At 43.8% G+C, this 13761-nt stretch overlaps 1 protein-coding gene across 1 annotated transcript in view; it reads left to right on the forward strand.

The window, feature by feature from the left end:
- Nucleotides 1-265: 265 nt before the first annotated feature.
- The window catches only part of LOC122555074 (von Willebrand factor A domain-containing protein 2-like), a 71107-nt gene continuing 57611 nt past the window's right edge, over nucleotides 266-13761 (forward strand). Inside the window, exons 1-3 of the mRNA XM_043700742.1 lie at nucleotides 266-287; nucleotides 4665-4860; nucleotides 5732-5885. Coding sequence (XP_043556677.1) covers nucleotides 266-287; nucleotides 4665-4860; nucleotides 5732-5885 — 372 coding nt within the window. The remainder of the gene's footprint in view (nucleotides 288-4664; nucleotides 4861-5731; nucleotides 5886-13761) is intronic.

Here is a 13761-nt window from a genome sequence, read left to right on the forward strand (position 1 = left end):
GGCTGCTGCGATAGGTTTCATTCCTGCTGGGTAGACAGCACTAAAATCACCCATAAAATGTACAAGGTTTGGCAAAGTGCTGAGATTCAGCATTGAATTTACTTGCAATATATTTGTCAACTGGAAACAAGTTGCAGGAGATGTAATCTGGGAGGGATTACATGTACACGCCCATTCCACCAAATAACTAGAGGAAGGGATCAGTTGTAAAATACCAGTTGTCAGAAGGAATAAAAGATACCTACCAGAAACTACTAAAGGAAAAATGGCAAGCAAAGAACATCCAAGTAAGTTACAAATTTAAAAGGCATCTGGATGGGTACATGAATAGGAAAGGTTTAGAGGGATATGGGCCAAATGGGACTAGGCCAGGTTGGCATGTCTTGTAGGCATGGGCGAGTTGGACTAAAGGATCCTCTGTGTATATCTCCCCTATTAACTAGTATTCATTCTAATACTGGACAGAATAATTAATGGCTCGTCTGCAAGTAAAAACTGCAGCCATGTTCTTGAAACCAGAGCTAGCTCAGGTGTACTGCAGGGGCAGGGAGCAGGTTGAGAAATATCTAACAACAGGGGATTTGATAGATAGTCAGGGGAAGAGAGAGGGATTTCAGTTGTGAATTCAAAGTGGCATTTTGCTGCCCTGGTGCCAAGGTCCAGGAGTCATGGAGAAGCTGCAGAATATTCTGAAGAGAATTAACACCTAATGGTCATGGTCCATATCCATACCAACACCATTGGTGGATTGAGGTCCAGCAGGCATGTCTAAGGAAGACAAGAAAGAGACTAGCAAGCAGGATCTCAAAAGGTGGTAATCTCCAGTTTACTCTCAGCACCCTAAGTTAGTGATTGAAAATAGGAGGCTGGAGCAAATGAATGTGAAATAGGAAAGATGGTGTGGTAGGTAGTGTTTTAGATTCCTGGGACAAAGGGAGAAGTTCCTGGAGTGATGGGATCAGTTTTAAGGCTGCACCAGAACTACCTCGTGGGGCATGTGTTAGTGCTGTTGCAGAAATTTCAAACAAACTTGACAGTGGGATGAGAACCACAAGGTAAAATGCAATGGGAAGAAACAAGGTGCACAAAGAATTAGGAGAGAAAGCATGCATTAGAGTAAGATAAATCAGGCCATGTTTTTGGGGCATGTACGTGAATGCATGGAAAATGTGTGGAAAATCAGGTTGGTGAATGGGAGATGCAGGTTGTCTTGTGGGAATATGGTAATGCAACGATAATAGAGATTTCAATCTAAAATGGCAGGACTAGATCCTAAATCTCAGTGTTTTGTTCTGTGCTGCCATGCACTGTTCTTATCCCTGGTGTCTCTATCCCTGGAAGGGCTTTGATAAAGTATCACTTTGTAGGTTTGTCATGCAACATTGTCATGCAACCATGGCCAGAATCGTACCAGGCTTTGAGCAATGTGGATGATGGTGATATGTGTGATAAATTCAGTGAGTCCCATCTCAACACTGTGATCATCTTGCCATATCATGTTCGCTTTCCCTAAACAAATTGGGGAGAATCTTGCTTGCTAGTGTAAAATTCTCAATTTACGCTTAATATTACTTATTAAACACTTTACTGACAGTCCAACTCACTTTTGGTTGTGATTTAACAAAACTCACTATTAAAATTACCATCAGGAAACCTCATCATGGATACCAAAGCAGGCTCTTGGCAGGTTCAACATACCACTTGTTTCAAGGGATCTTCATGTTGGACACTGGGCACCAACATCTCAGGGCACTCTCCATGAGCACTAGCCACATACATCCTATGTTCTGAGGCATTGACATCTAACATGTGCCACTGTCTGTGAATCCTTTTTGCACATATCCAATCCACCTATAATATATTTCTGTCTTTCAATACTGTATCTCGGGATGTACCAGCAAGCATCGATGTAATGCTGCAGTAAGAACGCTGTGCTCAGGGACATGTACTCAGCTCACTGTCTGGACCAGGTGGCTCTCAAGACTCTTTGCTTGCTTTCCTGCTGCTCATTCAATCTGACCGTACCTCGTTAATCGTAGCAGCACTGCCTTGTATTGTCTTGCCTTGCTAATTTGCATATTTGACTAATCTTGTTTGTGGAGGTAAATTTAATTATGGCTCTCAATAAGGAATTAGGTAAACACCAGCAAGACTATGAGGAAAAGGATTAGCTGAGATACTCTTGTGGAGAGCTGGCAATGGACATGCCTGGGCAAATGTCCTCCTGCATTAAATCATTGTACAATTCTGTATGATCAGTGTGATTTTGAGAGACGTTATATAGACAACAAAAGATATACAAACAGCTGGAATGATGAGATGAAAACTTAAAGGATTCAAGCTATTTAATGTTAAAATGTATTTATTCCAGTTTGCAAGATTGAGGTAATTAGAATACCTTCACCGTTGAAAGATGTTAGTAGTCCTTTGTAGTTTTCAAATTGGAAATAATTCAATGATCTACGGTTACATTTTGTTTTTAATTACAGACCTGAGTGAAGTCTTCTAAGTCATTAGAGTACTGAATCTTCAATTATTCTGAAATTTTAGACAGGCACTTAGAAAAGAACAATCATTAATAGATAGATGGAATTAGAATGATACTGTCGGAAATAGTGTGGAATCTGAAGTCAGAGTCCCTATTGCAGTTGGTAGTTGAATGAGATGCTCTGCAAAGAAATATGGAAGGTGGTTTTTCTTCACCCATGTATTTTTAGAGCTTTGGACTGAAGCAAAATTATATCTACATTCATTGCCTTTCAAAATATTTACAAAAGGACTAGGTCTCTTTTTTTTACATGTGTCACTAATTTGAGCGAAAAAATAAGTTTGACTAAAAATTACTGAGGGACTATTTTCAATAGCTAACACAACTTGTAAGAGTTTCTACTTCATAAAAAATGTGCACAAAACATGACAAAATAGCCACTGACAACTTAGTTACAAAAGCTGGATTGGGTGGATTCAAATATGGAATCTTTGAAGTGATAGGGGACAGTTTTCGGAGGCAGCCATACATGCATGGAGAGGAAGCACTGTGTAGGAGAGGGGACAGTGGCTTGCTGGGGTGCCAGGGTTAAAGGGGTGTTTTTGATGGGAGTGGGTTGATGACAGCAGATTTTCAGAAGAAAGGTACTACACCTGAAGTGGGAGAATTAGCTTTATGGATGGCAGGGTGGGGTGGGGAGGAGAGGAAGTTGGAAACAGGATTGAGATTGTAGTAGATGGGTCTCATAGACAGGATGAGCTCAGCAGGAGATGGAGGGGGGTGGGGTTGGATAACTACAGACAGATGAGTGGTCAGGTCTAGAGTGGGGGCGTCTGACAGTCCATCCCCATGGCAATGTGAATCATATACACATTAACTTAAAATGTTAATTAACTAGCCTCTGGACACTCAACTTAATTTGATCATAGAATTTAATAGCCAGTTTAAGGCATCATGGTGTAAAAAATCTGAAATTCCTAGTATCTTTCTGGGATTTGGAGACCAGCAATCTATCCACTATCAACACAGCTGCCATGGTCATTACTTATAACCAGTGTGACTATCTCACCCTTCCTCCCCAGTAAGACAGCATGGGAGCCCCAATGCCTCCCTCACTTCCTACTTTAACTAATAAATCAAATGAGCCAGGTTCATTGATGGACAGAACTCCAAACAGATCACATGACACCCTTTATTTCTAATGTATAGAGCCCCAAAACACAAAAATTGGACCAGGGTAACTTTCTGTTAATGTGAAGCCTCCTTAAGGTTGTCTAAAGGCTGTTGAAACCTCAAAAAAGAGAGCTGCACTTAACCTGCAGGTAATCCTGGCAGAAGATCTCACAGAGAAAGATTATGCTGCAAGTGCATCTCTGCTTTTCGTGCCGCGGTTTTAGGGGAATTGGTGGAGGGTGTCAACAGGAGAAGGGAAGATGTCCAGATGAGATACTAGGCAGGGTTAACAGTAAGAAGGATCACATCACAGAGAGGTGCAATAATTGTGCTTGATGTCTTGACAATGGTGGCTAGGTAAGAATCCCAACTAAGTGTGGGGCTTGAATTGCCCATTATTTACATTGCACTAGCTAAGTTCCAACCAACATGCTCCCATCCACCTAAACTGTTCCATTTCTGCTTCCGAGCGCTGTCCTACAATCACTGTCATGCACTGTCCCACTTTCTGTTCCTGTTACTTTTATTGGCACACTCTCTACCTGCTACTCTCCTCATTTAGATTCTTCACCCACTATGCACTCCACTCTCCTCACTGACCTCTCACAATTACCCCTCCACCTGCATCCACCTATCACTTTCCCAGCTACCTTCACCTCAGTCCCACCCCCCACCCCCCAATTCATCTCTCAGCCTCCTTCCCCCTCCGCATTCCTGATGAGGGGCTTATGCCCGACTCTCCTGCTCCTCGGATGCTGCCTGACCTGCTGCGTTTTTCCAGCACCACACTATTTGACACTGATAATAATCCCCCTTCTTTCTTGTAACATTCATCATGTCGGAGGGGTGGTCAATCTGGGAATGCACCTTAATGGAATTTTGGAATTCTGGGCAGCACCCAGAACTACGCCTGAAAGCAGAAGACATTAACAAATAAAGGTTCTCCATCGTTAGGAACGGAAAACCTGCCACATTTTCTGGTAATCAGACACTTTATTGGTAGTTGGCAGATTTTCTACTGGCATTAGTACTCAGATTGAGAAGAAAAAAGGCCGCCAACAGAAGCTGGTAGCTGTAGCACAAGGCAGTACCCAGCAAGGGTCATGGCTGCTGTCATTACAGCCCTCACCAGATTCCCAGGATGACGCAAATAACCTGGAACAGATGAATGTTCTTGGGTGGTGGGAGTATCTTGCAGGGTGGGTTTTGACAGATGAAGGGGTCTGAACTAAGGGGGGGTGTCAGCAGCCACCCCGTTGACCTATGTCCAGTCTCTCAATTGAACACAGATTAGTGCGGATCAGAGGAACTAGCTGTCACTCTGCCTACACTGTCAGGTGGCCTCCCAGCAGGCAATGGGGTAGGAACCTGGGAGGCCCTGCCCAGAACCTCATTCCAGTTGAGGTGGAAATATGGTGGGGCTCTGGTACATCATCATTCCTCTATATCCTCATTACATTTTCTTCCTGCCTCCAGATTTCCCACCTCAGAACTGGAAGATTCTGTCCTCTAATGGCCCAGATCTTCCAGTCTCCGCATACTCAGAGACCAGGCAGAGGCCAAGAGACGTTTATTAGGACCGGACACACTAATCCTATAGGAATTGCTTGGGAAGCTTATAATTCCAAAGGACAATTTCCCTGCTTCATGTGACTCTTCAAGAAAGCCTTCAGCTCTGAGTTAGAAGCAGAGACTCCAGTTAGTTCCAACATACTTACTTGGAAAATTGCCCAGGAAACGTTAAACAGAATATTTTTGATTGGGTTTAATTTATAAAAAAAATTGATTTGGCATGTTTGTTTACAGAATCACATGTGTTTCAGTGCAACAGGAGACCATTCCATCCATCATACCTGTACTGGCTCAATAAATGAACATCATTACCGAGAGCCAGTTTCCATCTTCCCCATACCTTGCACATTATTTTTCTTCAAATAATAATCCAATACCCCACTGAAAGTTTCAATTTGACTTGCCTGCATCATATTTCTAGGCAATAGAAATGCCTTAACTATGCCCTAACTACCCCCCTGTATGAAATAAAAAAGTTTTTCTTTATTTCTTTTGCAGGTCTATGCCCAAATGTTTGTTTTTGCAGCTTTCATTTTTGCATTGTGGCCAAGAAGGTGCAGTGAGGGTCCATGATCAAAGAAAGCTAGTTGTGGAAGTGTTGTTGAAGGGAAGATCCATTTCCTGGTGGCATACTTGCCTGAGTCTTTCACAGGTAATTTGACCAAGGGGTCAAGTTTGGATGCCTCCCACCTCTCCTTGCTGATATTATTATCTGGCACCTCAGATTACAGCTGGTGGTAAGGGATGCCCTCACAATGAATAGGAATCATAGAATCCCTACAGTGTGGAAGCAGGCCTTTTGGCCCATTGAGTCCACACTAATCCACTGACGAAAATCACACCAATACACTGCCCCCCTCTACCCTATCCCTGCAACCCTGCATTTCTCATGGCTAAACCACCCAGCCTGCACATCACTGAGCAATTTAGCCAATCCACTTAACCTACACATCTCTGGACTGTGGGAAGAACCAGAGAATCCAGAACAAACCCATGCAGACACAGGAGAATGTACAAACTCCACACAGACAGTTGCCCGAGGGTAGAATCGAATCTGTGTCTCAGGTACTGTGAGGTAGCAGTGCTAACCAGTGGGTCACCATGCTGCCGTCCATGTAACAGCATGCCTCTCATTGTATTCAGGCTTTGTAGGTCTGCATGAATCATGCACCAGACTTAGCCAGGCTTTGCTTCGCTGTAATTGTTCAAGAACAGCTGGCACAATTGGTAGCACTCCTGCTCCTGAGCCACAGAATAATGAGTTCAAGTCCCACTATAGAACTTGAGTATGTAAAGGACTACTTATACATTAAAGAGGGGGGCCTGCACTGTTGGTGCTGCTGTATTTTGGCTCAGATGTTAAATGGAGCCAACTTCATCTGCATAAACAAAGTTAAGATTCCATGGTACTTGTTACGAGAATGCACTGCTAATCAAGCCCCACTCCACAAGGTGTACCAACAGGGTAAATTTGGATTAGATTAGATTAGATTCCCTACAGTGTGGAAACAGGCCCTTTGACCCAACCAGTCCACACTGACCCTCCAAGAAGTTGCCAGCAACAAAGAAAGATCTCTTTTACTCTTCCTTCCACTCTCCTGAGAAAGTGGAAATCTTCCAGCAGAAAAAGCAGCACAGATCTCTCATTAAAGAATCTTCTTCTGGAGAGATAAAAGTTCCAGAAACCAATGTTTAAATACCTCTTAAAGTCTGAACGCTAAGATGGCTCTCATCAAAACTGAAGGCTAACATTTAAAGATCTACCATTGATCCTACAATTGTGAGCATTACAAATTCAATGACTGGGATTCAAATGGACTGAGCGTGGGTTTCCTCCGGGAGCTCCGGTTTCCTCCCACAGTCCAAAGATGTGCAGGTCAGGTGAATTGGCCATGTTAAATTGTCCGTAATGTTAGGTAAGGGGTAAATGTAGGGGTATGGGTGGTTTGCGCTTCGGCGGGTCGGTGTGGACTTGTTGGGCCGAAGGGCCTGTTTCCACACTGTAAAGTAATCTAATCTAATCTAATCTAAAAAAACATCCATCTCTCCAGAGCAGTATCATCTTGGCTGTCACATGATTGTGTTATAGTTTAGAGGGACATAGTTTAATTTCACATAGTAGCTGAATTATAACCGATTTTACCATTTATTATAAGAAAAGGCTGAATTTTGCATTTGTTAAGTGTCAATTTTGTTGAGTTTATTTTGGAGGGTTTCTTACCGCAACTCCCAGTGAGGGATCTCGCTCTGTATTTTACCAGATTCACCTCATTAACCACCTACCCCTCTCACCCAATTTGTTTCTCTTTATTACTGACTATCAACAAGTTCAATAAACTGAATAACTCTATAACTTAATAACTATAAGCAAGTTTTATTGGAATTTTAGAGACTGAATGATAGAAGCTATGGTGAGAAAAGGGCTGAACCAGGTGTGAGATACAGTGAGGCCTACCTCAGCATTTGGAGCAACTTGCTGCATCTTCTAACTAAATTCAGGGTATCAAGGTGGGTTCGTCACAATTGTCTATCAAGGGGAATTATTGCCTGTTAATGACTATAGTAACTTAGTGACTATAAATCTGACCTCATTAATGCGCAATTTCCTATCCTTCCACTGCCGAGCAAACTAAATGCGGAGAATTCTCCACATGAAAGTCAGAGCGGGTGCCTGGTAACTTCAGCTTACTACTGGCTACAGACAGTCTCCATGTTGCTCAGCACCATCAGCATCACGGGGCATCATTCATGGGCATCAGCTGCAGACACCCCTCATCCACAAACATTAGCATTTGATTATTGCCAAACCCTCAGGATCCTCATGGCACCTCTCCAAATCACTTGCAATGACAATTAGCAAACACAGAACTGCACTGCAGGGCATACCAGTAACTGGCATCGAAAGGCTGCTGCCCCTTACAAGGACAAAGAGCCAGCCCCACACCGACTGGACCAGAGTGCACCTTGGGGGCCACTCGCTTGCTCTCCATGCTCACTTGCTTCACACAAGCATCGCTATGTCTGCTCACCGCAGGTGACATGTTGTTCACTGTGGCTGCCTTCCTAAATCACCGGAGGAGCAGGCATAGAGTAAGCCCTGGAGCAGCAGGAAGAGCACCCAGTTCAGGCAGAGCTCACCCCTGCCGCTCCTCCCCTCACTCCCCTGCCCCTGATGCTTGGGGTCCACAAGGACGATCCAAGTGTTCTGCCCCCAAGTCCATTTCCTGGGGGATGGGTGAGGTGCTGCATTGATGCATATTCCTAATGTCTCTGTGACAGAGATATGTAGATATTCGATGGAACCGGAGCACTGTAGGAATGGGAGACCATCCTCTCCTGGAGGCTGTGAGGGTAACAGTCATTTTGAAGTTCCATCCACCTGGCTCCCTCCAGGGAGTGTTTGGTGACCTGTGTGGGATCTCTCTGATGTGCACCTACCAATACATCAGCACAATGACTGATGCTGTCTGAACAAGACCACATCAAGCTTCCTTTCCATGCCCCGTGGCGAGGTCAGTACTGCAGGCCGAGCAGTAGGATTCAGGCCGACCTCCCTCAAAGCAGGATACCATCGATGGCACACACATGGTACTGAGAGGGTGGTATCACCAGGCTGTGAAATTCATCAACAGGAAGGGGTTCCAGATGATCTGTGGTCACCAGTACCACTTCCTGGAGGTGTGTGCTCACTACCCTGACAGCTGCCATGACTCCTACATCCTGGAGCACTTTCATGTACTGATATATTTGAGGGTCCAAGTCTGTTACAAAGCTGGCTACTGGGGGGCAAGGGCCCATAGCTCTGTGACCATAGCTCATGACACCATTGCACAGCACCCTGCCTGATGAGAAACACAGGGTTAACGCTGCCCAGGCCTCAGCGAGAGCAGTGGTGCAGCAGATGATGAAGCTGCTGAGGATGTAGTTCTGCTGCTGGAACCAGTCCGGGGAGGGCTCTCCAGTACAGTTCGGACAGAGTGTGCCCCATCATCCTTGTGGCTGTGCTCTACGCTATTACAGCAGGCAATGAGGTGATAGATACTGAAAAACTGAGAGAGTTGGAGCAGGTTTCTAAGGAGGAGGAGGGGAAGGACATTGGAGTAGAGGGAGCTGTCCTTGTCCATGACAGAGCTCAGCCACATCAGGCACCACAGGGCAGACAGGACCAGACTGACACCCGGGAGCAGATCATCATCGACTGTTAAATAGCCATCGGTCATCATGCCAGCGACTGGGTTGCATTGTGGAGAGAACTCTACTAGTTTTATCTGGTTTCACTTTTGGTGTTTGTGAATAAAAGTTCATGTTTGGAAATGTCTTGCCTGTTTGCGATGTTTGCTGAATGAACAATGCCATGGTCTGGCTTTGTGGTGGACACTAACAGTAGTGCAGTGACCTAGAGGGAATATAGCAAAGGACAGGTAAACAGGTTCAAAGTTTGTGAGAAGATTTGTAGCTCGGGTGCTCGTTGTTGTGGTTCTGTTCGCCAAGCGGGGAATTTGTGTTGCAGACGTTTCGTCCCCTGTCTAGGTGACATCCTCAGTGCTTGGGAGCCTCCTGTGAAGCGCTTCTGTGATCTTTCCTCCGGCATTTGTAGTGGTTTGAATCTGCCGCTTCCGGTTGTCAGTTCCAGCTGTCCGTTGCAGTGGTCAGTATATTGGGTCCAGGTCGATGTGCTTATTGATAGAATCTGTGGGTGAGTGCCATGCCTCTAGGAATTCCCTGGCTGTTCTCTGTTTGGCTTGTCCTATAATAGTAGTGTTGTCCCAGTCGAATTCATGTTGCTTGTCATCTGCGTGTGACGACAGAGGATGTCACCTAGACAGGGGACGAAACGTCTGCAACACAAATTCCCAGCTCGGCGAACAGCGCCACAACAACAGGTAAACAGGTGGTTAAACAGTGACTGGGAAGAGAGAATGGGCTCGTTTGTATGAGGGATTGTCTGTTTTGCCAGGTACATGCCTTATGCAGGCTAGTTTTGTGGCTGCAGTTCCATTAAAGATGACACAAGAGTAAGCATAGTGGGTTTTTTGGCATAAATCTGGTTAGTGGAGAATGGCTCTGGGAATGGTGCGTCATAAGGTGGGGCTAGAATTGGGTGAGAGGGGTAGGTGGTTAATGAGGTGAATCTGGTAAAATACAGAGCAAGATCCCTCATTGGGAGTTGCGGTAAGAAACCATCCAAAATAAACTCAACAAAATTGACACTTAACAAATGCAAAATTCAGCCTTTTCTTATAATAAATGGTAAAATTGGTTATAATTCAGCTACTATGTGAAATTAAACTATATCCCTCTAAACTCTAACACAATCACGTGACAGCCAAGATGATTCTGCTTTGGAGAGATGGATTTTTTTTGGAAGAAGGCAAATGAGATAACACCCTGATGGGGCCAAGAGTCGAAACTCAAAGGTACAAAAGGAAAGATTTCTCAGTCCATTTGAATCCCAGTCATTGAATTTGTAATGCTCACAATTATAGGATCAATGGTAGATCTTTAAATGTTAGTCTTCAGTTTTGATGAGAGCCATCTTAGTTTTCAGACTTTAAGAGGTAGTTAAACATTGGTTTCTGGAACTTTTGACTTTCCAGAAGAAGATTCTTTACTGAGAGATATGTGCAGCTTTTCCTGCTGGAAGATTTCCCCTTTTTCAGGAGAGCAGAAGGAAGAGAGAAAGAGATGTTTCTTTGTTGCTGGCAACTTCTTGGAAGCTTTTTGCCTCAACTGACCCCTGAGGTGTTTACTGAAACAACAAATGTCATCCAGGAGCTGTTGCTAGACAACCTTCAATACAAGGCCCCGACTCTTCCAAACCAAGGTTGGCAAGCAATTCAAGCAAAATAAAACCATCTTTTATCTCTCATTTCTCCCACAAAGCCGACTCGTTTCTTGTGACCAGTAGGCAAACCTCAACACACTTCAACTTTTGATTTCTCAGTTCCAAGAAACCTACAAAGAAATCTTCCAAATCTTTCCATCTTTCCCAGATTCCTTCAGTTATTTTTAAGGAGTATGTGTTTTGAATGCATTATTTTGAGGAAGAGTAGAGAAGTTATCACCTGGAGAGTATTTTTCCCTCAATCAATATAATTAAAAATTATCTGGTAATTATCACCCTGTTAATATTAGTATGTGATATCAATACAACCAAAGCAGAAGGAGACGGCCCCGAATGTAGATATAATGATGACCTATTACACATATATAAAATATGTAGTATAATATATAATGAAGAATGAAGATATTTGTTGCCAGGATCCTGGGCATTGCCCTGCATGATTTTGCTGCCAGTGTTCACACAAGTGCCCTTTCAGTTCTGTGCTAAACATTCATGCCACGAGGTTCCACTAGGGTGGGATCTCATTGCTCTCGATCCACAAACATATCAACACTGTTACCGATGCAACATGTACCAGATCACACCCCTTCATCCTGGTTCCCTGTGACAAGCTCAGCCTGGGCAGCAAGCCTGTTCAACTTCACTGGACTCTCCCAGGGGCAGGGCATCTTAGAGTGCACACATCGCATGGAGACTATCTTATAATGCAGCAGACTTCAACACCAGAAAAAAATTCCATTCCATCGATGTACAAGTCATCTGGGTCACTGGTAATCACATCTTGGATGTCTGTGCCATGTACTCTGAGAGCTGTCATGGTGCCCATATCCCTGGGAACTCTTATATTCCTGCTTCATTTCAAGGGTTACATGCCTTACCAGGGATGGTTACTGGGGTTCAAGGGCAACCATGGCTGATGACTTTGTTATGCAACCCCGAGCAGAGAGAGATACGAAGCTGAAAATGTGTTGCTGGAAAAGCGCAGCAGGTCTTCCAGCTGAGTTTTCCAGCAACACATTTTCAGCTCTGATCTCCAGCATCTGCAGTCCTCACTTTCTCCTCAGAAATACAAATTTGCCCGTTCTTCCAGCAGGACCAATGTGGAGCAGAAAATCGACCCCTGAAGATGAGGTGCTGATGTTTGGATTCATTTTGTTCTATTCACTCACAGGGTAGGGGCTTGCCATGCAGCCCAGACAGAATGTGTTGTGTAATCCTTACATTCTGTGTTCTGAACAACTGGAGAGGGCAGAGGGCGGTCCGAGGGTCACTGAATAGTTGGGTTCATGGCTGAAGTTTTCTAAGGAGCATGACGAAGACATTAAACAGGTGGAATAGCATCTTGAATGTGATGGAAAGCTGAGGCATCAGGCACTACAAGCCAGACAGGTTGTCAAAGAATCCCAATTCCAATCAATGTGAGCTGCGTGCAATGATCACTTGTTGACTATAGATATGCCACTGCTTGAGAGCAAACTATTCCTGTCTGCCCCCAGAAGCAAATGGAGGTTTTTCAGGGGTTTTTTGTGATTTTTCTGTTGCTAAATGAAGATGACCCTTTTCAACTATTCTCAGACTTTCCAGTGTGCAATGTTCTCATATTGAACAATGAGAGAATATTATGCTACCTTGGGCATTTGGGAGAGAGGAGTGGTCTCTTTGATAGAGTTTAAAGGTCGGACGATGTAAAGGATAGGTAGCCCGTGTTGTTTGGTCCTTAAAATAGCAATAGAGATTTACAAATGTTCACTTGTATTTTCAATAACCTATCAATGTGCCACCTACCTGCCCTGAGAAGTGTTTCTTTTAGGTTCCTCCCTCACTTTGTGTGTGGTGAAGGGTAACTCCTGGTTGGCAACACTCGACCAGGTGCACAGCTGGGCTTTACAAATGGCGCAGGTGCTGGAAATCCTGGGAAGTCCTGTCAATGGTGAATACTTTCACCTCTGGAACGTAGCACAAGCAGGCCACCATAGAGGTGTGATGCATGGATAATGATCTGAGTTTTGCAAAATAGTGTGAGAAATTCTGATAGGACTCATGGAGAGAAACTATCCACGAAACTCACCAAAGCTACCTGAGCAAATTTTTGGTAAAATTCAGATCCTAGTTATTAATGACTAGAAAGTCAGTTTTGTAGGTTGCTTGGAGGTCTCTCAAGTCAAAATAGCTGTCAGCTCTAAACAATATGTCCTACTTAAACAGACAAATATTAAATCATTAAAGTAATACTCTATAAAGATCCTAGTGGAGGTTTCACTGAAGGTATTTTCAACATTGCAAGAAAATGACAAGGTGCATTGCTGCAAAATTTAACCTTGTGTCCTTATCAATTTTTTGCCTATTCAAGCCTCCAAGATTTTAATGTTGATTTATATTGTGATGTTGCTGTTGGTTAAAGTCAGCTGACATGCAGTAAACTCCACACAGTGCACAATTTATTTATAAATAATGATTAAGTCTATAAACCAATGCTATTTGAAGTATCTCACAGAATTATGTATCTCAAATGCCATATTGAAGTTGTTGTAATAGGTGTTGTTTTAAGTGGGAGCAGGGATTAGTGCTTACAGGACTCTAAGTGAGCAGTACATACCAATCATGAGGGAAATACCAGGCCAATTTCAACTCAAGATCCTCATTTAAATATGTTAAAATGTCTCTTCCACCCTTCCTTCCATAC

This window comes from Chiloscyllium plagiosum, chromosome 1, assembly GCF_004010195.1.
Source record: "Chiloscyllium plagiosum isolate BGI_BamShark_2017 chromosome 1, ASM401019v2, whole genome shotgun sequence".
NCBI lineage: Eukaryota > Metazoa > Chordata > Chondrichthyes > Orectolobiformes > Hemiscylliidae > Chiloscyllium > Chiloscyllium plagiosum.